This window comes from Biomphalaria glabrata, chromosome 4 (assembly GCF_947242115.1).
Source record: "Biomphalaria glabrata chromosome 4, xgBioGlab47.1, whole genome shotgun sequence".
NCBI lineage: Eukaryota > Metazoa > Mollusca > Gastropoda > Planorbidae > Biomphalaria > Biomphalaria glabrata.
This window is the reverse complement of record NC_074714.1, coordinates 34,531,582-34,559,022: the sequence shown is the minus strand read 5'-3', so window position 1 is coordinate 34,559,022 and position 27,441 is coordinate 34,531,582. Positions and strand designations below refer to the sequence as shown.

General features: G+C 36.3%; 1 protein-coding gene across 4 annotated transcripts; it reads left to right on the top strand.

Moving 5' to 3' along the window:
* Positions 1 to 1,384: 1,384 nt before the first annotated feature.
* On the top strand, positions 1,385 to 27,441 carry LOC106070846 (uncharacterized). 4 transcript variants are annotated; one of them, XM_056027312.1, is made up of 15 exons: positions 1,385 to 1,540; positions 2,130 to 2,210; positions 6,603 to 6,889; positions 12,884 to 13,012; positions 16,146 to 16,316; positions 17,709 to 17,821; positions 18,486 to 18,602; positions 19,376 to 19,459; positions 19,861 to 20,082; positions 22,093 to 22,297; positions 22,848 to 22,958; positions 23,391 to 23,520; positions 23,640 to 23,811; positions 24,628 to 24,836; positions 25,533 to 27,441. In XM_056027312.1, exons 3-15 carry the CDS (start codon positions 6,713 to 6,715, stop codon positions 25,658 to 25,660), a joined length of 1,968 nt encoding a protein of 655 aa, XP_055883287.1. In that variant the 5' UTR covers positions 1,385 to 1,540; positions 2,130 to 2,210; positions 6,603 to 6,712; the 3' UTR covers positions 25,661 to 27,441. The 4 variants fall into 4 exon arrangements, with proteins under 4 accessions (XP_055883287.1, XP_055883290.1, XP_055883289.1 ...); XM_056027315.1 differs by lacking the exons at positions 1,385 to 1,540; positions 2,130 to 2,210 and adding an exon at positions 2,302 to 2,392; XM_056027314.1 differs by lacking the exons at positions 1,385 to 1,540; positions 2,130 to 2,210 and adding an exon at positions 3,057 to 3,094.

Here is a 27,441-nt window from a genome sequence, read left to right as displayed (position 1 = left end):
CCAGTCTCCGACCCTAACTCTATCAGTTACCAGTCTCCGACCCTAACTCTATCAGTTGCCCGCCAGTCTCCGACATAACTCTATCAGTTACCAGTCTCCGACCCTAACTCTATCAGTTACCAGTCTCCGACCCTAACTCTATCAGTTACCAGTCTCCGACCTTAACTCTATCAGTTACCAGTCTCCGACCTTAACTCTATCAGTTACCTCTCTCCGACCCTAACTCTATCAGTTACCAGTCTCCGACCTTAACTCTATCAGTTACCAGTCTCCGACCCTATCTCTATCAGTTACCAGTCTCCGACCCTAACTCTATCAGTTACCAGTCTCCGACCTTAACTCTATCATTTACCAGTCTCCGACCCTAACTCTATCAGTTACCAGTCTCCGACCTTAACTCTATCAGTTACCAGTCTCCGACCCTAACTCTATCAGTTACCAGTCTCCGACCCTAACTCTCTATCAGTTACCAGTCTCCGACCCTAACTCTATCAGTTACCAGTCTCCGACCTTAACTCTATCAGTTACCAGTCTCCGACCCTAACTCTATCAGTTACCAGTCGCCAACTTAGACAATATCCGCTCTCCCAACGAACTTCAAATGTCACACATCTCACATACCCTTACACACAATCACGTGGACCTGTTGACCAGGATCTTATCATCTCGTGCTAGTCATGGTCAACCTCTCAACACCCGATGTAGACTTAAACTGTAAGCTTAGCCGTACCATGAATATAAACAAACAGGGTAGGTAACATGTCGTATCGAGAGATCTATGTTGCCAGCTAAATATAAAAACAAGCAAAATATTAAACATCTGTCTGTATATATAATTCTCAACTATGCGGGATACGCACGCACGCCGACTCTCTAACTCTCGGTGAAAAAGTAATGGAAAGATAACTGTTTTATTTGTGCAAGTCGGACTAGTTACCCCACGTAACTTTCGCGTCGACAGAGAGCGCCTCTCAGAAAAAAAAAGGGAGGGGGGGGTGGAGAACAAGTAAGCTTCTCTGTCTATCTAATTGTGTCTTCCTACCAGGTCAATGTCTGGAATGTGCTCAGAGACAAAACAAAGAACAAAAGAGTAGCGAACAGAACGCAATTCTATAAAGAGCGACTTGGTCTTCAGGTTACGGTCACGGTCAGCTCCTACCCACGCATTACATTTCTTTAGTCTTTAGAGTAAAAATATTGCCTTTTGTTTTAGAACACTTATCTGTCTCTTTGTTAGGCTCTAATATGTCCCTTTCATTACTTGATAACGACATCCGTTAAGGACTTTTATCTGACGATTTCCCGAAAAATTTATTTTTTCTTTGTTTTCTGCCTTGTTGGGGTCGCGACATGCAAATAAGACCACATCGATATTTGTGGGTTTTCTTGAAATGATAAAGCAAGGTCATTGGATGGGGTATATAAATGGATAGCCCTGTGTATTCACAACTCATTTGGAAAGATTTGTTCTTCTAAAAATTATATTTTTTTAGTTTATGTAATCGATGTAGTTTCACAAGACCAGTGCCAGCAGTAACAGGTAAGTGGACAAATATGTACTCGTGTATTCTGATGTATTTTACAGTATTTTCTTTCCAATACTTAATATAAAAAAAGTAAAGTTCCGCTTTCAGACCTAGTGATTTATAGGGCAGATGATGTAAAGGTCATCTGTTTTTGTGGCCCAAGGTTGATGAGATTGTCATGTGGCCAACGCTTTTACTTTCCCTAACTAATGTTGAACCAGGGACCCATGAATTCAGAAGCCAAGCGCTTTACCATTCAGCCACCTCGCCTTTCAATGCTTAGTATAGTCGTATCATTTTGTGTGGGGACAGTTGGAGAGACTCTTTCGGAACTGAGACGTTTGCAGAAAGATGGTTTTTAGCTTATAAAAAGACCACAGACAGAGACCACAGGCAGAGACCACAGACAGAGACCAGAGACAGAGACCAGAGACAGAGACCACAGACAGAGACCACAGACAGAGACCACAGACAGAGATGAGAAGATGAGACATGATCCGAATAAAACATAAAGTCAGAAATTATTTGACAAAATGATTTTAAAAAAGGTAACACGTATAAGATAGTACATTTCAAACTTGTATTGTTTACATTTGTAACCAGAACTAGTGAAATGTATCCAAATCAGGCGAGAAAGACAAGAATAAAGGATAGAAGGATAGGTACTTCAACTTACACTCAATGGTAAGTACTTCAACTTACACCCAATGGTAGGTACTTCAAATTACACAAAATGGTAGGTACATCAACTTACAGTCAATGGTAGGTACATCAACTTATACCCAATGGTTGGTACTTCAACTTACAGTCAATGGTAAGTACTTCAACTTACACCCAATGGTAGGTACATCAACTTACACTCAATGGTAGGTACATCAACTTACACCCAATGGTTGGTACTTCAACTTACACCCAATGGTAGGTACATCAACTTACACCCAATGGTAGGTACTTCAACTTACACCCAATGGTAGGTACTTCAACTTACACCCAATGGTAGGTACTTCAACCTACACCCAATGGTAGGTACTTCAACTTACACCCAATGGTAGGTACTTCAACCTACACCCAATGGTAGGTACTTCAACTTACACCCAATGGTAGGTACTTGAACCTACACCCAATGGTAGATACTTCAACTTACACCCAATGGTAGGTACATCAACTTACACCCAATGGTAGGTACTTCAACTTACAGTCAATGGTAGGTACTTCAACTTACACCCAATGGTAGGTACTTCAACTTACACCCAATGGTAGGTACTTCAACTTACACCCAATGGTAGGTACTTCAACTTACACCCATTGGTAGGCACCTCAACTTACACCCAATGGTAGGTACTTCAACTTACACCCAATGGTAGGTACTTCAACTTACACCCAATGGTAGGTACTTCAACTTACACCCAATGGTAGGTACTTCAACTTACACCCAATGGTAGGTACTTCAACTTACACCCAATGGTAGGTACTTCAACTTACACCCAATGGTAGGTACTTCAACTTACACCCAATGGTAGGTACATCAACTTACACCCAATGGTAGGTACTTCAACTTACAGTCAATGGTAGGTACTTCAACTTACACCCAATGGTAGGTACTTCAACTTACACCCATTGGTAGGCACCTCAACTTACACCCAATGGTAGGTACTTCAACTTCTTTGTAATCCGCCACGTTACCCTAGCCCTATACGTACAACTTTAAAAACTAAGACGCAGAAACGAATTTCTGATTTCTAGCCAATCAAAACAAATCTAGCTATGATTAGCTGAAACAATCAGAAATTCAAAACTACATATTTAAATAAAATGGTTAGGAAGATCTGTGATGATATATCTATGTTGGGCTTGGTAATTAAATATAAATCAGGTATGTCAAATTAGTGCAGACTTGAACTCGACCATCAAGATGTCTAATTCTTCAGGGTGCCAAGAAAACTTTGAAAACACAAAAGAGAGAACTCGATTCTCAAATAGAGGCTTACACTCAGTTCAACATTCAACAATAGATTTACTTGCACGGACATCCTCAGTGAAATAGTCTAGGGCAGTGGTACACTCAGTTCAACATTCAACAATAGATTTACTTGCACGGACATCCTCAGTGAAATAGTCTAGGGCAGTGGTACACTCAGTTCAACATTCAACAATAGATTTACTTGCACGGACATCCTCAGTGAAATAGTCTAGGGCAGTGGTACACTCAGTTCAACATTCAACAATAGATTTACTTGCACGGACATCCTCAGTGAAATAGTCTAGGGCAGTGGTACACTCAGTTCAACATTCAACAATAGATTTACTTGCACGGACATCCTCAGTGAAATAGTCTAGGGCAGTGGTACACTCAGTTCAACATTCAACAATAGATTTACTTGCACGGACATCCTCAGTGAAATAGTCTAGGGCAGTGGTACACTCAGTTCAACATTCAACAATAGATTTACTTGCACGGACATCCTCAGTGAAATAGTCTAGGGCAGTGGTACACTCAGTTCAACATTCAACAATAGATTTACTTGCACGGACATCCTCAGTGAAATAGTCTAGGGCAGTGGTACACTCAGTTCAACATTCAACAATAGATTTACTTGCACGGACATCCTCAGTGAAATAGTCTAGGGCAGTGGTAGCAAAATGTGGTTCTCGATCCGCATGGGGCTCTTTGACTGCTTGGCTATGGCTCTTTCACTAAATGTTTAGTACAGGCACGAAATATTCTTTATTAGCTTGCATTGTCAGAGACCAGTAAATATTTAACAAACTCAAGCATACAGAAAAAAGGTACATTTCTAGAAAGGAACAACAGTGCGACTAGTCGTTGGTCAACAAATTGAAAAACAAAGCTTATGTACATTAGGTACACTTTATAAAGATTTATGTACATTAGGTACACTTTATAAAGATTTATGTACATTAGGTACACTTTATAAAGATTTATGTACATTAGGTACACTTTATAAAAGCTTATGTGCATTAGGTACACTTTATAAAAGCTAATGTACATTAGGTACACTTTATAAAAGCTTATGTACATTAGGTACACTTTATAAAAGAAGAAGGGACCATTTTGTATGTATTGCCACTAATAGGACAAACGTGATGAGTAGATAAAACAATTGATGTAATTGAGTGCTTGGAAAAACATTACATTCCATAAGAAAATAACCAAAAAAAATTTGATTTCAACAGACAAATGAAAAGTATGACATGCAGAATGTATTGGTCAATATTAAAACAAAATTAATCACTAGATCTAGATACTAACCAATCATTGCATTATTCACTAATAAATACCAAATGTGCATTTCTTGAAGAAATTTACAAAGTAATGGAATTGGTGGTTAAGATTACCCACTCCATTGTTGCTAAAATTCTTTTCCATTGCCAATTTAAGGTATTTCTAATTGAGGTAGAGAGTACACTGGTCATTGCTGTCAGTCTGCCCTCATAACAAAGTTCGTTGGATATCGAGAGGAAACATTTTCAATGAAACATTTTTGAAACGTTTCGCTTCACTGATAACTGAAAGAAAAGTATTTCTTTTTGAGAAGAGTACACACTATGTAGAACTAACGAGTGACCTGTTTGTATAGGAATTTATTTCATGGCGGATGCTTCTTCTAAGCTAAATTAGTTTAATTGTAAGTTCCAAGGAAATGGAAACACATTTTTCGATGTTAGAAGTATTAATTTCATTTGAAAACAAATTATCGCTTTATGCCGAAGTTTCTAAAAGAGAAACTCTGATTCATTTTCCATGCCTAGTGCAATATTGTCTAGAAAATAATTCTAAGATTACTATTTGCTATTTCAGCACAACACTGTTATGTATAGAGTTAGCTTTTCTTGGCAGGTTCAAAGACTTTAGAAGCAGCAATAAGACTTTGGTTAAAAAAACAACCCAATCTGAATGTCACTGTAACTGAAATAAAACTATTGACCTTTAATATTAATATTGGCAGTTTTGAAATGCAGTTGCTAGTTCAGGCAAAAAAAAAAAAAATTATGGAGTTCAAAGTCCGTCCCCTATAGTGAGTCTCTATACTCATGAAGTGTCTAACATCACTCGGTCTGTCTCGTACTTATTTTGAGAACTTCAGTTGTCCAACTCTCAATTCTCGGATCAAGTTGAAACTTAGCACAATTAGACATTGTTCCTAACAAGTCTATAAAAAAACAACTAGTCTATTAAATAAAGTAATTAATTAATTTTGTTTGATATAAAAAGTGAAATAAATCTTACAGAATTGAAATATGTGGCTGGAAGTGTTGAGTTCTTCCTTTTAAATAAGCTTTTTTTTTTAAAAAAAGAAGTATTTTTACAAAGCTTATATCAACTCACTCTGTCTTTCTATCTGTCTGTCTGGTATACACATTTTGAACATATTTTTTGTCCCATTTTCCGATCTCGGATCAAGTTGAAACTTTGCACAATTATTCATTGTACCTGACAAGACATTAATCAATAAAAAAATTAACCAATTAGCTATTTAATTTTGGTGATTAATTATTTAATTTATATCGAAATAAAGGGAATAACTGATACTTAATGAGAGATGTTCATGTATATATGGATTTAATCCCTTTTTTAAGTTTGACAAGTTTTTTCTTCTCATTCTCGGATCAAGTTGTACTTTTTCATAATTATTCATAGTCAATGACAGAACACGAATCAATACAAAACTAACCAAATAGTTAATTAATTAGTTCAAGTAATTAATTTTGTTATATATAGCAGAATGGGAGCTAATCACTGTCATTTTCAGATAAATGATAGTAATTAGCTGTTCTTTCCCTTAGATACGCTTTTTAAAATTAATTAATTTTTTTTCTTTTGCTTGTTTGTTATTTGCTTGTTACAAAGCTTATATCAACTCTGGTATCAACAGCACACGAATTCATAAATAATCGACCAATTATTTTATCAATTAAGCGAATTAATTATTTTTTTTTATATATAGAGACTTTCTTAGTTGTCGAGTTCTATAACAGTTACATTCTCCTAGATAGAGCCTATATAGAAATAATGTGTTAGTCATGTTATTGTTACTTCAATCTCTTTATAATTAGTCTTTTAGCTGTAATGGCAGTGATCTTGTGCATTCGAGTCGTAGAGACAACATGTCTGATGACGCAGGACTTCTGCGAGCATTGGCTGGAGGTAGAGTATAAGCTGAACCATGATGGACTACAAGAAGGCAGTTTACGCATCTGGAGGAAAACTTTATCACTTCGACGTGGAGAATCCGCAATTGGTCACTCCCATAGATGGTAGCAACGTGATCACAGCAGACGGCTGGGAAAATCAAAGACTGGTCATTACTGTCAATAAAACAATACCTGGACCTTCTATTGAGGTAAGACTTAAGAGAATCAAAGACTGGTCATTACTGTCAATAAAACAATACCTGGACCTTCTATCGAGGCAATAGACCTTCTATCTATGGTTTAATAATAGACTAAAGAAGCTTTGTAAACAGAAGGAAAACCTCTATAGAAAATTTAAAGAAACTAATGCAGAAAGAGTTTACAAAAAGTATATAAAAATTAAGCACTTAACCCAAAAAGTAAGCAGACAGCTGCAGAGTGAATACATAAACAATGTAATATCTAAAGATAACAACAAAAACCTATGGTCTTACATTAAGTCTAAGAAAATGGAAACAACAGGCGTAGCGCCATTAAAAGATGAACATAACATAATACATAATGATAATGAAACTAAAGCAAACATTCTAAACAAATACTTTGCATCAGCATTCTCAGACCCAGGAGACAAAGACATATTACTGAATTTGAACCAAGTAGACAACATAGAAGATATAGTAGTACAAGAAAATGGAATTCAAAAACTATTAGCCAACACCAAACCAAATAAAGCTTCTGGACCTGATGGTATTCCAGCTAGATTACTCAAAGAACTAAGTAATGAGCTAGCCCCAGTGTTCAAAATACTCTTTCAGGCTTCACTTAACCAGGGCAGAGTACCAAAGGACTGGAAAGAAGCTAATGTCACCCCCCTATTTAAAAAAGGAGAAAAATCTGACCCAGGAAACTACAGACCAGTATCACTTACCAGCATCACATGTAAAATCCTAGAACACATAATATGTAGCAACATCATAAACCACTTAGACAAACATAATGTCCTCACACCATACCAACATGGCTTTAGGAAATATAGATCATGTGAAACACAACTAATAGGACTAATTGATGATTTTTCAAAAGGTTTAGATAATAGTGAACAAATAGATGCTATCTTACTAGATTTTTCTAAGGCTTTTGACAAAGTTCACCACCATAGTTTGCTTAAAAAAATTAAAATATTTCGGCATTAATGGTCCACTGCATCAGTGGATTAAAGACTTTCTGATAGGGAGAGAACAAACTGTAATAATAAATGGCTCTAAATCAACACCGATAACAGTAAACTCAGGTGTACCTCAAGGTACAGTCTTGGGTCCACTACTATTTTTAATTTACATAAATGATTTACCAATTTGCATTAGTTCAGGAACAAAAGTCAGATTATTTGCAGACGATTGCATAATATATAGAACAATAAAAACAACACAAGACACAGATATTTTACAAAGAGAATTAGATGAATTACAGAAATGGGAATCAAATTGGAGCATGTCTTTCCACCCAGAAAAATGTCAGTTGTTAAGAGTAACAAAAAAAACTAAAACAAATTAATTCCACTTATCTTATTCATGGCAAACCAGTATCACAGACTAAAAACGCAAAATACCTAGGTGTTATAATAAATGAAAAACTATCATGGAATCCACATATTGATGAAACTACAAAAAAATCAAACAAAGCATTAGGATTTATTAAAAGAAATTTCTATAAATCAAATAAGAACATAAAACTAAAATGTTACTTAACCTTGGTTAGGCCAATAATAGAATATGCATCCTCCGTTTGGGACCCCTCAACTCAAGAAAACATTAAGAAACTGGAACAGACACAAAATAGAGCAGTGAGATTCATAACAAACGAATATTCACATTTGACTAGAGTAACACCTTTAGTAAAATCACTAAATTTAGAAAGCCTTCAGGACAGAAGGCTCAAAAGTAAAGTAGCAATCATACATAAAACACTGAACCATAATCTTCAAATACAAAAACAAAATTTAATAAAATACTCTGAAAGACACAAAGATAAAGGCACATTCCTCGTCCCATATGCTAGGACAAATTTGTACAAATACTCCTTCTTCCCTAGTGCTATTAGAGCATGGAATGGGTTGCCTGAGCTAGCCAGGAAAACCAGTGACTTGGCAGAATTTAAGTCATTGGTTAATATGCATGACTAAATGCATGACGCGTAGGACGTAATCATCTTCTTTTTTGAAGTAACGTCTGTATTATATAAGATAAGAAGATAATAGAAAGACTAATCATTACATTCAATAAAACAATACCTGGACCTTCTATCGAGGTAAGAGAATCAAAGACTAGTCATTACATTCAATAAACAATACCTGGACCTTCTATTGAGGCAATAGAAAGACTAATCATTACATTCAATAAAAAAAAACTGGACCTTTTATTTATTTAGAAAATCGAAGACTATCAGTAGAGAGTTATATGAAACTTACTTCTGGTCAAATGTGTCTATGACAAAGTTGTGGAAGAAGGGTAAGGAGTTATGTTGGGGCTGTGACCAGTAGCGTAACATGGTACTTGAAGGCCCGGATACAGGAATATGACGCTTCACCTGCCCTCCCCCTTCCCCTACGCAAGTTGGGCGTAGTACAAACCAAAGCAAGTCATCCTTTATGTTCCTATTACATGAACTCAACTGTATAGAGTATAAAGACACTATCTCTTGCAACTACTAGGTTACAATCAATTCAGTTAAGACTTCTAGAAATTAATACTTATATGTAAATTGAGCACATTTCAATTCTTACACCCAATCAATTTTAACGTATTTCTTTGTTTATTCTAATGATCGCTAATGCAAAGAATCTGTCAGGATGATAGTCACTACGCCACCGCCTGTGATAGTCTGACTTGGATACTCATGTTAAGTTTTGATGATGAATTTCTATAAAATGAAACATGCATTGATTTCCCTCAAATTTCATAATGAGTTAATTTGTGTTGTTGTTTTTTTATAGCCACGCGTCCGCTAATCAAACAAACGTACACAAACAATCAACAAGGTTTTGTCCCCAACAAAGACTGACACTAAAATCGAGTTACCGTAACAAAATTACTCATAAGTAACGGAAACAGTTGAGTGGGGATAAGTTGTAAAGTGTAGAGGGGTGGGATGTCTTTCACTAGTGTCTCAAATCACATGCTTCATAACAACAAGTATCGTCTGTTAGCGCATCAAAACAAGGAAAAGGGAGGGGGTGGGGTACTGGGGAGTGGGGGAGGGGAACAAAGATAACGAGGTCAAGGTCAAAATAACTGCTTTATGTCACAAGCTAGTAACCTATTACAGTTACCTGTGTGGCTGTCGACATACTTAACATTCTAGTCCAGTTTCATTGGATATAAGGTCCAGACAAATAACACGGGGACATGAGTCATAGGGCTATACACTAAAGGACACAGTGATATGATAAAATAACAATAGTTGTTCTCTTTTATAAGCGGCACGGTTTCAATTTTTATCTGTGTTTTGGTCCTGAAGGACTTACATTATTATATTTTAAATTATCCTTTGACCCTTGCATAGCAAAGGTGTTTTAACGTTCTGCAGTAACGCTTGTAGACACACACATAAGATTATTACATTTTACAATTAAAAAAAAAAGATCATGAATTATAATTAAATATATAGTTTGTCCATCATGGTTCCATCATGACCACTTTGTCATCTAGAGTGCTGAGGGCTTGTGCATTGCGGTTTAGTGCCTTCTCAAGTGGCTGTTGACACCTATGTGAGCCCGGAACGTTCGACTGAACACTGGGCAGGTTATCCCAGCTGGAGTATAAGTGCCTTGATTTCATTATGACGCTTTTCTTCTACCGACACTGTTCTTTTGTCATCTGAACATTGTTGGCCAGTTTCCACAGAGCGTCGCCATGATGCTATATCTTGTGCTTCTGTCTCCTAGGTGGCGAAGAAAGGGGCCATGTTGAAGGCTTTTAGAGATGCCTTGAGAGAGTCCTAGAAAGTTTTCTTTCTCCCCCTTGAGCTCGCTTTCCTTCCCTTCATTGGCCGTCAAGGAATCTTTTAGAGATGCGGCTGTCTTCCATTCTGTAGACAAGGCCTGCGCATCGCAGCTGAGACTGCATCAGAATTGTGAGGAGGCTTTTGCAGGTCAGCTCTTCGTTGGACATTAGTGTCATGTATTTTGTCTTGCCATTGAACTTGCAGTATTTTTCTGAGACAAATCATGTAGAAGTGGTTCAGTTTTTTTTTTCATGTATTCTGTATACTGTCCATGTTTCTAAGGAATAGAGCTAAGCGTGTAGGATAGCCGCTCGATAGACCCCAAGCTTTGTATTTGTGGTAATACCTAATCTATTTCACACATTGTTAGACATTCTGTCGTAGGATGCACTGGCATTAGCGATTCGAAAGTCGATTTCATTATTGATGTTTCCCCTTTCGAGAAAGTGTAATGCCAAGGGAGGTGAATCTGTCAAATGCAATTCTTTTCTGCCTATTTATCTGAGTAGGCTTTACAAAATAGAAATGTATCTTATATGAAACATATACCATAGAAAATAAAATATATTAGAAACAAAGATACATATCAGTATTTTAATATATAATGTAATAAACCTGGTGGTGACACAGATGGAGGTAATGGTGTGTGTAGGCAACAGGCCAGTGCTAAACTAGCGGTCAGCCGTGATAGTTCGGGAAGGATCTGTGTTGTGATTAGAGCTCAGGAGCGTCTCGAGGGATGTAGTCATGTGATCAACCAGAATGGTCTAACGATGTTCCGTCCGGTTCTATAGGGTTAGGGCCAGAAGGAACCGTATAAAAGCGAATGTGTCAGAGTCCAGTCAGTGAAGTCAGTCCTGAACAGTTGAACCCAGTCCGGGACGAGACGGAGAGGACAGTGCTAGAGTTGATACGGTTGTACGTTTGGAAACGAAGAAGTATTTGTACAGCCTGTGTTACGTGTGGCTGTGATTTAGTTGACATTAAACTATGACGTTTTTTTGAGCTCTGAGTTCTTTAAGTTGGTGGTGTCGTGTGGAGAAGTTGCAGAGAACCTGGATAGTAAGAAACGTTGCAATTAGGTACCTGTCACATCATGTACAGGTCAAGGTCTCAGAGGATGTATAATTAGAAATTTACTTCACATTAGTTTTGAGAAGATATTATTATTTATAGCTTTTATATAGCGCTACTTTCATGCTTTTAGCATGCTCAGAGCGCTTTGGTCCAATCTCATTTGTGGACCAGTGGGGGGGAAGGGGTATCTAGGAGTTGGTTTCCGTGCTGCCTTTAGGCGCTCAGTAAACACAACTCTGCCCGAGTCGGGTGTCGAACCTCGAGACAAGCCAAGTTCAAGCGCACTTAGCCTCTCGACCACGCTTCCCATAGTGCTAAAATAGCCAAGAATGTTAAAATTAGGTTTCTAGTTTCGATGCTGGAGAAGCTAACTTTAGGGAGAATATAAAGACATGGGGAAGATAAGTGTGGTCAGTACAAATAGTTTCATATTTCATAGTAAGTATACTTTTGTAAAACAATAATAATGAATTTAAAATATATTGTGTCTGTGTTAAAGCGAGTAGTCAATCTTTATATGATGTTAACTTGTGGATTAAATTCATTTTATGTCGTAAAGAAGATTTTTATTATATTTTCACCAAAACAAAATACCCCCAGAAACACTGTGAAGTCTGGGTCATCATTGTTTTAGTGAAGTCTGGGTCATCATTGTTTTAGTGAAATCTGGGTCATCAGACATAGTTTCTGAAAATGCAAAGACATTTTCATTATTACAATACCATATAATAGAAAATAATATTGTTGTAACTCAGATTTGTAACTCTGTGATGCCCACCGACCAAGTCTAGAGCTTATAAAGAGACTCTGCTCAAAGCAGACACAGTTTCTTTGTGATGTCCTCTTGTGAATAAACATCTGTTTCTAGTTGAGCTGTCTCTCTTAAGTTAGTTCAATATATCATAGAATAGAAATGTATAGCATTGAAATATATATCATAGAAAAGAAAGGTTGCATAACAGACCTATATAGTTTCCATAAATTATTAATTACCCTTGATAAAATGAACCAATGTATTTTTTTTGTTTATTTTTCAAAAAAAAAAACACCTGCTGAAATTGTATGAACAATTGTAATAAAAGTATTAAATATTTCATTGACAACATGTCTCATGTATTCTGTAGGTGTATGAAGGTCAGACGATCGTGGTACACGTCACAAACAAGCTGCTGTCCAGTGGTATCAGCATCCATTGGCATGGCATGCATCAAAGGCAGACAGCGTGGAGTGATGGTGTTACTTTTATTACACAGGTGTGTACACGCTAGAATACGACTATTACTTTCTCAGCTAGCTCATCTAGAATACGACTATTACTATCTCAGCTTGCTCATTTGATTTATTCAAGACAGAGACATTTGTTAACTCATTTGGCAAGTGTGATCTTTCAGCATGTAGTTGGCAAGTGTGATCTTTCAGCATGTAGTTGGCAAGTGTGATCTTTCAGCATGTAGTTGGCAAGTGTGATCTTTCAATATGTAGTTGGCAAGTGTGATCTTTCAGTATGTAGTTGGCAAGTGTGATCTTTCAATATGTAGTTGGCAAGTGTGATCTTTCAGCATGTAGTTGGCAAGTGTGATCTTTCAGCATGTAGTTGGCAAGTGTGATCTTTCAATATGTAGTTGGCAAGTGTGATCTTTCAGTATGTAGTTGGCAAGTGTGATCTTTCAGCATGTAGTTGGCAAGTGTGATCTTTCAGCATGTAGTTGGCAAGTGTGATCTTTCAATATGTAGTTGGCAAGTGTGATCTTTCAGTATGTAGTTGGCAAGTGTGATCTTTCAATATGTAGTTGGCAAGTGTGATCTTTCAATATGTAGTTGGCAAGTGTGATCTTTCAGCATGTAGTTGGCAAGTGTGATCTTTCAATATGTAGTTGGCAAGTGTGATCTTTCAGTATGTAGTTGGCAAGTGTGATCTTTCAATATGTAGTTGGCAAGTGTGATCTTTCAGTATGTAGTTGGCAAGTGTGATCTTTCAATATGTAGTTGGCAAGTGTGATCTTTCAATATGTAGTTGGCAAGTGTGATCTTTCAGTATGTAGTTGGCAAGTGTGATCTTTCAATATGTAGTTGGCAAGTGTAATCTTTCAATATGTAGTTGGCAAGTGTGATCTTTCAGTATGTAGCTGGCAAGTGTGATCTTTCAATATGTAGTTGGCAAGTGTGATCTTTCAATATGTAGTTGGCAAGTGTGATCTTTCAATATGTAGTTGGCAAGTGTGATCTTTCAATATGTAGTTGGTAAGTGTGATCTTTCAGCATGTAGTTGGCAAGTGTGATCTTTCAATATGTAGTTGGCAAGTGTGATCTTTCAATATGGCGTTGGCAAGTGTGATCTTTCAATATGTAGTTGACAAGTGTGATCTTTCAGTATGTAGTTGGCAAGTGTGATCTTTCAATATGGCGTTCTTGACATTGTTTAATCTGTTTTATCTTTTCCAAATGTCTCTGAAAAAGCTTTTTGTTTTCCACACACACACAAACTGTCTTTCTAACCTTGTTTTATCTGTCATTATTTTATTACTTAAAAGAGGCAAACGGGATCTTAAAAATCAAAAAGATAATTAAAGGGCAGATGACTGTGATCAATTTTGTTTTGTGTGAACATCACCAAATATTAACAATATTTCAATGTTTTTTAAAATAATGATTTTTTTAAATGTTTTCTAATACTTTATGAAACAAATATTATGTACTGTATTGATATTTGGGATGAACAAAATAAAAAAAAAACAGCAAGTCACGAGTACACATGGGAGAAACATGCTAAATTTCTTTAAAGATTAAAAAATGTAAAAACCTACCAGCTGCCATTACCCATTGGAACTAAAACAAAGTGAATGCCATTTCTGAAGAAGCTTTCAAAATTTATAGAAACAAACAGAAAAGTCTTAATCGATGTTGGGCTGCGAAAGATCAAGTACACCAAGGCCTTAGAATGACAAAGCACCGTCATTGTAATCTGAGGCTTTGATTTTATCTTTAAAAAATCCCTTGCCATGATCAGGAGGTTTTTTTTTTATCTATTGAATCGAAATTAGGCAAGTCTGAGACAACCAGAAGGAAAACGAATCACTCTTTCATTTATTTTTCTTTTCAAATGATTCTCTGCTATGTTATACATATTTTGACCAATGATCCAATGTTCTCTTTGATCCACTTGTTCATACGATCCACTGTTCTCTTTGATTCACTTGTTCATACGATCCACTGTTCTCTTTGATTCACATGTTCATATGATCCACTGTTCTCTTTGATTCACTTGTTCATACGATCCACTGTTCTCTTTGATTCACTTGTTCTTACGATCCACTGTTCTCTTTGATTCACTTGTTCATATGATCCACTGTTCTCTTTGATTCACTTGTTCATATGATCCACTGTTCTCTTTGATCCACTTGTTCATACGATCCACTGTTCTATTTGATTCACTTGTTCATACGATCCACTGTTCTCTTTGATTCACTTGTTCATACGATCCACTGTTCTCTTTGATTCACTTGTTCATATGATCCACTGTTCTCTTTGATTCACATGTTCATACGATCCACTGTTCTCTTTGATTCACATGTTCATATGATCCACTGTTCTCTTTGATTCACTTGTTCATACGATCCACTGTTCTCTTTGATTCACTTGTTCTTACGATCCACTGTTCTCTTTGATTCACTTGTTCATATGATCCACTGTTCTCTTTGATTCACTTGTTCATATGATCCACTGTTCTCTTTGATCCACTTGTTCATACGATCCACTGTTCTATTTGATTCACTTGTTCATACGATCCACTGTTCTCTTTGATTCACTTGTTCATACGATCCACTGTTCTCTTTGATTCACTTGTTCATATGATCCACTGTTCTCTTTGATTCACATGTTCATACGATCCACTGTTCTCTTTGATTCACTTGTTCATACGATCCACTGTTCTCTTTGATTCACATGTTCATATGATCCACTGTTCTCTTTGATTCACTTGTTCATACGATCCACTGTTCTCTTTGATTCACTTGTTCATACGATCCATTGTTCTTTCAACTAAATTTGATCTACTTTTATTATACTTAACTGTTCTATTTAATCAGCTTTTCCCTACACTTTTCATTTAATTAACATTTTCGTATGCATCCATGTTCTCTGTTTCATGTTTTCCAATGATCCGTTTCGTCTCTTTATTTTCTTTATAGATCAGACATTTTCTGGTGCTAGTTGTCAATAATGGGGTCAATTTTCTTGTTTCTTTTTTAAATATAAAAATATGTATATATTAATTATTATCTTCCTTAAAAGTTTTGAGTGATTAAAAAAACATTGGGTAGGTGTTGCCACTACTTATGGTGTTGCTTAAATACAGCACCTCAACATTTTCTTCTTTTCTATGGACAGTGTCCCATACTACCTGGTCAAACGTTCACATACAGATTTGTAGCTGATCGTAAAGGAACATTCTGGTATCACGCCCACACAGGGGCTGAACTGTCCATGGGTTTGTTTGGACCTTTCATTGTCAGAGAGAGGCGGCAGTTACAGAGGGACGAATTCATCATGACGATACAGGTAAAAAAAATGTGTTTCTGCTTTCTTATTTAACTGATCATACTGTCATGTGACCTATATCAAGAACTCTCTAAATATGACTTTGTATCAAGTAAAAGGATTTTCATTGGAGGCTATATTTGACTCTCTCTCTTCACTTTTGCTCTTGGCGCAAAAGAAAATATCGAACCATATCTATGTTAAGGAAAAGTTAAGTTGATGAAACAAACGTATTTTAGTTCCATTAATGTTTATATTTGATCATAAATAGATACATCTTCACCACATATAACATATGAAAAACATTTAGTTCAGTCAAGTAGTAATTTTATTTGGTCTTGTATCCGCTAGATACAGACAAATGGGATACAACACCATTGAGAAGTCTATAACACACACTGGTATAAGTACTTGATTCATATTGTTACTAATCTCACTATCCAGGCTCTCTGCAAACTGCACCTTACACCACCTACTTAAAGAACTTGACAACTCAGGGCTCCAAAGTAACGTAACGCTTTAATAGTTGAATAAATAACAGCCAATACTGTACAATTGGCAACACGTACACTGTACAAATATCTCTCCGATAACACCGTTCCGCCGTATCAACTCTTGCACTGGCCTCTCCGTCTCGTTCCGGGCTTGCACTGGGTTCAACAGTTCAGGACTGACTTCACACACTAGGCTCGTTGTGTCGGACTCGATCGCAGACCAAGATCAAGACGCCAGTCGTCTCAACTGTACTTGACAGTACTCCGCACTGAACCGTCTTAATGCTCCGTACAGAACCACACCGCTGAACTGTGCTGTAGTCGACCGTGTTTTGAACTCTTGTCGTGAACCTCCTTTCTGAACTGTCTTGACTGCGACACCTCCGCTCTTATATAGGGTCCCTACTGGCCTTCTCGAACCGGACAGAACGCCGCTCGACGTTTCTAGGTGGTCAGATGACTACAACTCTCGTGACGCCCCTGAGCTCTGTTCACGATGGCGATCCTTCCCGAACCGTCCTGTTGACACTCGATTCGGCTGACCGTAGTAGCTCGTCACGGTTGACCGCTCGTCTAGCGCTGGCCTGGGGCGATTTGCGTCGGCTGACTACACACACACCACTACCCCCATCTGTGCCACCACCAGGTTTATAACAATATGAAAAAGATTTGTTGCAATTTAAAAATTCAAATCCTAACATAATTCATCACTATTGTCAAGTATTTTTTTTTATATTCTTTGATTTCTTTTTTCTTTATATAAAACTTACAAAAAAATGACAAAATGACCTGCCTCTTACCCCCACCAAGAAACAACCCCCTCTTAAAGAACAATTTAAACAAAAACAGTTATACACATAGACCTACATTCGGTGAGACTCAAATCTATTTGTATGTTTTCATCTCTTCTAACGCCCAGGACTGGAACCATGACATGGACTCTGAGCTCTTACATTACAGAATGTTGTTTGGTAACTACAAGAACCGAGTCAAGGATACAGCTACTCGGTCATTAGAAGGTGGAAAGTTTAGGTTAGGAACTCGAAATGTCGTTTAAATTGTCAAACAGTGGATTGGACAAAACAATTTGTTCCATAAAAGGAGAAAATGGCCAATGGAAATTTTTTAATGATAGTAAATGTACCTTTATTAATCTTACAAAAATATACACCAGCTGTGGCTGAGCGGTAAGAGGCTTGGCTTCCAAATCATGGGTTCGAATCCTGGTGAAGACTAGGATTTTTTATTTCGGATTCTTTGGGTGCCATTGACTAGCCAGCTCTAATGGGTACCACACATTACTTGAGTAAAAGTAAAGGCGGTTGGTTGTTGTGCTGGCTACATGACACCCTCGTTAACAGTAGGCCACAAAAACAGATGACTTTTACATTATCTGCCCTATGGACCACAAGGTCTGAAAGGTGAACTTTATACCTACTTAAATACAAAATAAATAAGGGTTATTATACTCAAAAGGGAGATACTCAGTTATGCACATAGTGTATCCATTTTCAATATAATGCTATATATATATATATATTTATTTATTTATTTATATATTTATTTATATATATTTATATATATATATATATGTAATTTTTTTTGCTTCTTCTATATTGGCTACTAACAGTAATTGCAAAGCTTATAGAGGAAGAACGCCACATTTACAATGTTCCCAATGTTTCTATGTTTTCAGTATGTTTAGGTTTCACTCAGGACTTATCAATGGTAAAGGAAGATATTTTTATCCTAATGGTTCCTGTATCGAGGCTCCGTTGACTGTATTCACTGTGAGCCAGTTCAAATCCTATAGGTGAGCATCAGTCGTTCACTGAGTGCACTACAAGTATTTCCTCTACGCCACACGTACAACAACAACAACAACTATATAATATTGATATTAGAAACTATAGTATAAGTTTTAGGTTTTAGTTCAACATGTTTTCTTGAGATGCATAGTTCAAATACTTTACTTTTTAGTGCTAATCCATCCATTTTTTTACACTTTTATTATAATAATAAAAAATGTCTAAAAATAAAAAGTTTCAATATTTACATTTACTTTCATTTCCCTATCCGGCTGAAATTTCAGAAAGATGATGTCATTAATTATTGAATTCATATTGTTTACGTGAGGTGGAAAGAATGACTAAGATCTATTTTGGGCGCCCATTTTATTTTCTCTTTATGTAAGTGATATTCCTAGATCTAGATATGTGTGACCGGCAATGTCAGTGTTAGAACAGTTAGTCAAAAAGCCATGATAGTAACACGAATGGCCGGTTTGATCCCCTTTGTAACCATTTTTTCTTTTAAAACCTTTCAAAATGAAATGACAAGGAAAATTGAAAATTGAAAGAAAAGACTTACCTTCTATTTTACCACATTTATGTTGCGATATTTATCATAGAGTTCAATGAATTGGAATTATAACAAAATTAAAAACAATACAATAGGAATGTTTAGTTTAGTTTGGCAACATGAAGTAGGAATAGATTTTTCTTTAATAAAAATAGTTTTGTCTTAAATTATTTCTTCTTTGGTTGAGCCATGACAGGCTAAACACTCATTGAATGTATCCTCTAGATTTCGAACAATAGGATCAGCAAGTCTCTACCCATTTCGTGTTTCAATAGATGGACATCTTCTAAAGATTGTGGCTACTGATGGGTGAGTATCTTATCAACAGTATGATATATTTCATGGATAGTGGTACTATTGATTAAATCACACTGCGAACGCAAACCAAGAAATGTTAAAAAAATAAAAATAAAAAACACTGCAAGCTACTTGCGATGTCCCAGTGACTACAAGAAGCTAAGCAAGGCAGACGAATTATGCAGCGAATCACTTAAGTACATTTATGATTTACATTATATCTTATTATTGTGAGCTAAGTATAAAAAAAACAATACGTGTAGTTAGAATAAAGATTAAGATGTGTACTTGTTTTACTTTAAAGCACAAAGAGGTATGAATAATAAAAATTTTAGATAACGTTATGATTCACATAAAATGCATATCTTTGGTATCAAAAAACAATTGTATCTGTATTTTGACTGTCTGTTTAGCAATGACGTGTCTCCAGTGGAGGTGGAGTCTTTTATAATCAACCCAGGAGAAAGATTTGATTTTATTGTAGATGCAAATCAAGCTGTCAACAACTATTGGATAAGGGCAGAAACTCTGGAAGTGAATGTCAGTAATCACCTTGCCTTGGCTATATTTAGATATGCAAACGCTTCAAACAATGATCCTCAGACAAAGAGAAAGTTATGCACACCAACTGATAGGTAAGTACTTCAAGTATATTTAGTAGTATACTTAACATTATTTGCTAGCTGACTATGACTCATCACTAAAAGACGATAGAAAGTTGAAATACTAAACATACCTTTGTTTGGAACTCTTGTAATAAACAACCTTGCCTTTTAGATTGTGTAGACTGTGTGAATCAAAACTTAACTATTAAATACTTGATGCTGAGGAAGTAATTGAGTCAAACACGTTCTTAATAGTTCAGTTAGAGTCAAACTTAAGTCTTGAAAAGAGTTCTATCGGCAGGATCCAAAACAATGTTTCATATTAATTTAGTAGGAAAACGAACGTTTATAGAATTCAGGGAAACAATACCAGGTCAAACATTGTTTCATATATAAATAATGCAAAGACCGCTATTTTTTTGTATATTGAAAAGTTAAACCCAAGGAAAGCGCTGTAATCTTACAACGAATTTCTGTATTTTGAGTTGTAGAAATACATTAAGCTGGCGTGTACAACAAATACTCCATCATAATAAAGAGGAACACGAGAGGAGACATTTAAAGTGGAAGTATGGGAGACACGAGAGGAGACATTTAAAGTGGAAGTATGGGAGACACGAGAGGAGACATTTATAGTGGAAGTATGGGAGACATGAGAGGAGACATTTAAAGTGGAAGTATGGGAGACACGAGAGGAGACATTTAAAGTGGAAGTATGGGAGACATGAGAGGAGACATTTAAAGTGAAAGTATGGGAGACATGAGAGGGGACATTTAAAGTGGAAGTATGGGAGACATGAGAGGAGACATTTAAAGTGGAAGTATGGGAGACATGAGAGGAGACATTTAAAGTGGAAGTATGGGAGACATGAGAGGAGACATTTAAAGTGGAAGTATGGGAGACATGAGAGGAGACATTTAAAGTGGAAGTATGGGAGACATGAGAGGAGACATTTAAAGTGGAAGTATGGGAGACATGAGAGGAGACATTTAAAGTGGAAGTATGGGAGACATGAGAGGAGACATTTAAAGTGGAAGTTTGGGAGACATGAGAGGGGACATTTAAAATGGAAGTATGGGAGACACGAGAGGGGACATTTAAAGTGAAAGTATGGGAGACATGATAGGGGACATTTAAAATGGAAGTATGGGAGACATGAGAGGAGACATTTAAAGTGAAAGTATGGGAGACATGAGAGGGGACATTTAAAGTGGAAGTATGGGAGACATGAGAGGAGACATTTAAAGTGGAAGTATGGGAGACACGAGAGGAGACATTTAAAGTGGAAGTATGGGAGACATGAGAGGGGACATTTAAAGTGGAAGTATGGGAGACATGAGAGGAGACATTTAAAGTGGAAGTATGGGAGACACGAGAGGAGACATTTAAAGTGGAAGTATGGGAGACACGAGAGGAGACATTTAAAATGGAAGTATGGGAGACATGAGAGGAGACATTTAAAGTGAAAGTATGGGAGACATGAGAGGAGACATTTAAAGTGGAAGTATGGGAGACATGAGAGGAGACATTTAAAGTGGAAGTATGGGAGACACGAGAGGAGACATTTAAAGTGGAAGTATGGGAGACATGAGAGGCAGATATAGCGCACGTACAACTGTAATCGTCGTAAGATCATCTTTTCCTAAAGCCATACCTCTTGGGCCTTTCTTGATCACGAACAAGACGTCATCTAAAGGCTGGAATGGCGCTTGAGAAAAGTTTTGACATGGGTTCTAAAGGATAAAAATAGTTTCTTGACATAGAAATCTTTTTGAAAACTTTTTTTCTTATGTTTTCCTTTAAACAAAAAAAAAAAAAAAAAAACAATTTCTACTATCTTCCTAAATTCTTCTCTATCTGAAATCTATTCCCACGTGTTGTCATTCCTTCCAATATTTCCAAAATACTTCTACATTTATTTATTTTTTACTTCCATCAATTTTATTGTTCCTCTTTTTGTTTCATAAATCCGTAACAAGTCCGTGTATTTCTATTTCTTCCTAGCTCTGTCTATAGTTTTAAAAACCTATTTATTGCAGATGTCGTGTTGCCAACTGCCCATTTAAATACTATCCAGCATCAGCTGACGTGAACTGTACCAATTTCAACCAATTTCAATCAGCGGAAAATAAAACTGTCCCAGGAGTAGAGACAGAGACAGAGAACATCGAAGACATGTTTCTGAATTTTGCTTTTCCGGGCGACAAGGAGACGCCTGGATCAGCCAACGGCATTAACTTTGTGGTGGGTTACACCGGTGCTTGTAGCTTAATACTTTCTTGCAATGCAAGTATCGCGATTGTCTTTAATGCAAGTATCGCGATTGTCTTTTGAAATGTATGTATCATGATAGTTTCCTGTATTACATGTATCATGATAGTTTTCTGCATTACATGTATCATGATAGTTCAAGTATGGGTAACAGCAAGGTACACACCTAATTTTGTTAAAAAAATCATTGTGTGTATTATTTTGACTCTACACGTAATTTCTACAGATCCCTCATGTTTCTACTTTATATGTCCTACAGATGTCTCATGTTTCTACTTTATATGTCCTACAGATGCCTCATGTTTCTACTTTATATGTAAAACAGATGCCTCATGTTTCTACTTTATATGTAAAACAGATGCCTCATGTTTCTACTTTATATGCCCTACAGATGCCTCATGTTTCTAATTTATATGTCCTACAGATGCCTCATTTTTCTACTTTATATGCCCTACAGATGCCTCATGTTTCTACTTTATACGTAAAACAGATGCTTCATGTTTCTACATTATATGTCCTACAGATGCCTCATGTATCAGCTTTGACTCAATGGAATGAAATAAAAACTTTATGTACTGCAAAAGACTGTGGTGAAGACAAGATGTGTCAATGTACAAACTCGATTGAACTTGAGGTAATATGTCAGTGTCCACACTCCATTGAATTCAAGATATTAAGTCAATGTACACACTCCATTGACTTCAAAATGTGTGTCATTGACCCAAATCTGCATTTAGTATACTACCCAACCATATTAAGTTACATTGTTACATTGTCAGGTTTCCGTTCCCTTGAAAAGTGTTAGTTAAATCTGTACTTTTAAATGCTTTATATGTCAGGTAGCACAACACTTTTGGTAAATATTGTCCTTAGAATTGTTGTCTTGTTGACTTGTAGTCTCCGAGATGCCTTTTTTAAATTTTACATGTACCATTTTAGATTATATGCAAGTACATGTACACTGGTTATGTTGTAATGAATATACATGGTTATATAGTTTCGTAATTTTCACATGCACATGCATTGTATATCTCAAAAAGCGATCAAGATTGTTTTATTTCTCTAGCATAATGAAGTGTATCAACTTGTGTTTGTTAACATGGGAATCGGCAAAGGTTGGAACCACCCCATGCACCTTCATGGCCACAGTTTTCATGTTCTGAAGATTGGTTATCCTGAATATAACAATGTCACAGGTACAATCAATTCAATATTTTAATGCCTCTCGTGATACTTCAATTAATGCTACTTACCATTCGAGTTCTATTCCTTGCTGTAAATGCTCCAAAAGTAAAAAGATGTTATGTCTATTTAGGTGAATACATCAAAGACAACTTGGACATCGATTGTGGAGGAAACATCGATAGAGAGAAAAGTTTTTGCAATTATGCCAAGTGGACAAACCGTTCATGGGGAGGCAACAACATTCCAGGTCTTCAGCTCAGTTCTCCTCCCCTGAAAGACACTGTCATAGTTCCAACAGGAGGGTAAGATTTTATCATGTTCCACACTGATTATGACATTTCCATTGTTAATAAAAGCTCACCATTTTTTTTTAAATTAAGATGTGTGCGTACAAAAATAAAAATAAAAAACTTAATAAAAAAAAAGCTTATACGAAGTGTAATTGCAATTACCTTGTCTAAATCGTCCATATAATTACATGTGTAATAGATCTAGAACAAAACAATAAATCTGTGGGAGAAAGAAAGGGACATCTGGATGAATTTTACCATAAACAGTTTTTAAAAACATTTACAAAAAAGAAATAATAAAGAAAGAAAAAAGGAACGACCTACTAACCAGCATGCTAGTGAAGTGCTTATGACTATAAAAGACAGTATAGTTATGTATTGTTGTTTCAAACTTACTTAGAGCGGCGACCTATAAAGAAATTAATTGTATTGATTCTTCTGTTGTCAGGTAAAACAAATAACTGTGCACAATTTCAGCGTAATCCGAGATTGGGTGTCGCAGTGATAACGTGATCAAACTTTTTACCTGACAGAGATGATTTCTAATGTTCTGACTATTTTTTTAATGCCGTGTTGGCAATCAGCGAATTCAATAGTGGCTATTTACTTATTATTTACTATTGGATCTGAACCATTACGGATTCATTACGCACTCGGGATACAATTTACGAAGTATAGGATCCCAACAATGCCAAATAATGGCTCGCGGTCTTAGTTGGCGCTACACTTTTTTCTTCCTCTATATGAGAATGTCTTTATTGAATTTCTCATGTAACAATATTGACACTATTCACACTTATCTAACGAAATGTCGTTTTCTTTTTTTAGCTACGTAGTTGTTCGATTCAAGGCAGACAATCCTGGTCTTTGGTTGTTACACTGTCACATAGAGTTACACAACACTGATGGTATGGCTTTAGTGTTTAATGAGGCCAGAGAGTTACATCCCAAACCTCCAGCTGGTTTACCGAAATGTGGAGATTTTTTTTATAATCAAAACTATCAAGTGAAGTCGGCTACTATTTTATCAACCGATGGTAAATATATTAAGATAATATTTTGTATTATTGTTATGTACTGCTCAGCATTATAAAAGAGACTAAATGGTATAATAATAATAATCTTTATTATCCATAAGAAAATGTGTCTTACAATTTGTGCATTACAACAAACAAAACATTCTAACTCTAGAAACCCAAATATTCATTCCAACCAGACTCACTCCAAATTTACATGCGAAAAGTTTATGAAAGTTCACAAAGGGAACCAAAAAGTATGTTCTCTGTCTGTCTTTGCTATCGGTGTCTTGTATCTCTTTTGTGATGGTAAAATCACAAAATCCTGACTCAAAGGGTAATTTTTATTTCTAGAATCTTTTCATCAAACAGCTGCCCAGATGTCTTTGTTTGTTTTTTGCCAATGACCTTACTAGCAGCATTTAAACATTGTATGAAGTTAATTATTTTTAATGTTCAGATTGCCATACCATATCGGAACTGTTTTTAACATATTCCTTGAATTGCTCGTGAATTTAACATTTGATTTCTCCATGAGTTCTCCTAGGCTTCAGTAGGAATAGGTTCAATGGTCCTATACTATCGTCCAGACAAAGTGGGTGGATTATTGATTATTATAAGTGAATGAATGGATGGTCAGGACCTAGAATTTTATATTTCAAATTATTTTATAAGACAATAGAATGTAATAGTTTTTGTTTTCTTTTCTCATTACAGAAAACGTTTGTGAAAGATATAAGGACGCTACAATCATACTCGCAGTTTTATTAGCAGCTGTCTTTATTGTTATTATAACATGTTGCTGTTATAGAAAGTGTAGAAGTAATAACTACTCCAGTATGTAAATCTAAACTGTGCAATGATAATAATAATAATAATAATAATAATTGTAATAGCAATAATATCTGAATTATCCTTGAGGAAATGTGTCTTACAATTTGTTCATTATACATAAACGAAACACTCTCATGATAACACACGAAAGTGACGTTCCTGCCAGTTTCACTCAAACGTTACCTGAAGTTTAAAACAGAAAGTTGGATTTGACTTCATGATTTGGTTGCCTGTTTGATTCTCTGTTTTAGTGGTCGGTCCTTTGTACCATCTCTGTAGCGGTGAAATGTTAAGGTATCTCTTTAGCTTAAGATGTTTTTCTGGAAAAGTTATCCACATGGGGGGGGGGGATTCGTTGCCCATGACATTAGTAGAAGCTTTTAGGAGTAAAAAAAAAATGTTTTTTTTTTTGGGCTTACCAGGCTGAAACCTAAAATACTGCCGTGTGCGGCGACTTTTGCGTTGTGTCCTGAAGAATAAGGTCATCTTCATGTGGTGGGGGTACGGTGGATATGCTGAGCTCTGACTGACATGGTTCTTGCACGCTCATCTGGTGTAGAGACTGTGTGTCTGTTTGGAGCTACAGGGAATGCTGAAACTGATCAGCCACCACCCTGGAGACTAGTGAAGGGTCAAGCCATCAAAGTTTTGGGGATCTTAACTGGTGGTTACAAAAAAGGTCTCCTGCCATACTCCAGTTTCCACTACACGAGTGAGTGGCTGAATTAAACGGTCTTTGACAGTTTTATACATCCATTGTTAATGTCTGGACTGTCTTCACAGCTCACACTAAGGGGAAACCCAAATATCCTTCCACTGGAGGAACACATAGACATACACTATGTTGAGATGAAAAAAAAATTGATGACTATCAGCTTTTACGATTAAAAAAAAATGAGGACCTACAGACAATGATGTCGAAATTTTCCTATTTTATAGCAGGCTATTAGTGCGGGGCACGTGCGGGACACGCCATTTATGCAACGGCCCCTTGAGGAAGGAAGCCTGGATTGTTGACAAGGTTGTGGGAGCTCTTTTACAACCCCACACAGTGCAATGGTGATGTTTACGAGACCCCTATGGCTCTCCCACGGGAGTCTTGTTTTGCTAACCTTTGACCTACCAGACAATGATTTTGAAATTTAAACTACTGCTGTTGTGAGAAAGATAAACCATTCACAAATTTCTTTTTTGCTATCAATTACGGAGGACATTTTTCTAAGTAATCTTAAACTTAGCGTCATTGACATTGTTTAGTTTATCGTGAAATAAATTATTAAAACCATGTTGTGCAATCTTGTTTTAGCACTTTAGAATGAACATTTACAAAATGATGTAAATAAAGAGCAGATTGCTGTCAAAAATATTTGTACCAAAGGTCACAATATTGTAAATTTAAAACCGGAGAGAGCCTCGAAGCGTCACATAGCAGCTCTATTTAGCTACAGAACTACCAGCGTCACACTTAGAGCTAGGCTATCAAACTTCCAATGTTTCCAAACATTGCCATCTAGAAATTATTAAAAAAAAAAGTTTTTAAACGGATTGAAAGCTTTGCACTTTATAATTCATTGTTTTTAAAATGTTGATCCATTTTACATTCGTGTAGAGATCGTGTTAGTTCTGTGACAATAGGGCGGCTCAGTTTGACTTCATCTGTTGCATTCATTGACACATTTTTTAAAGATGGCGCTTGTTCCATTTTTGTTTTTTTTTTAATTCAAGAAAAAGAGGTAGATTGTGTGTGTGTGTGTGTGTGAGAGAGAGAGAGAGAGAGAGAGAGAGAGAGAGA

Excerpts from the sequence above, each read along its gene's own strand:
- LOC106070846 (XM_056027312.1), top strand. The coding sequence starts at position 6,713 with ATGATGGACTACAAGAAGGCAGTTTACGCATCTGGAGGAAAACTTTAT. Across the intron at positions 18,603-19,375 it reads AGCCAGTTCAAATCCTATAG|ATTTCGAACAATAGGATCAG; the intron begins GTGAGCATCAGT and ends TGTATCCTCTAG. Across the intron at positions 24,837-25,532 it reads TACTATTTTATCAACCGATG|AAAACGTTTGTGAAAGATAT; the intron begins GTAAATATATTA and ends TTCTCATTACAG.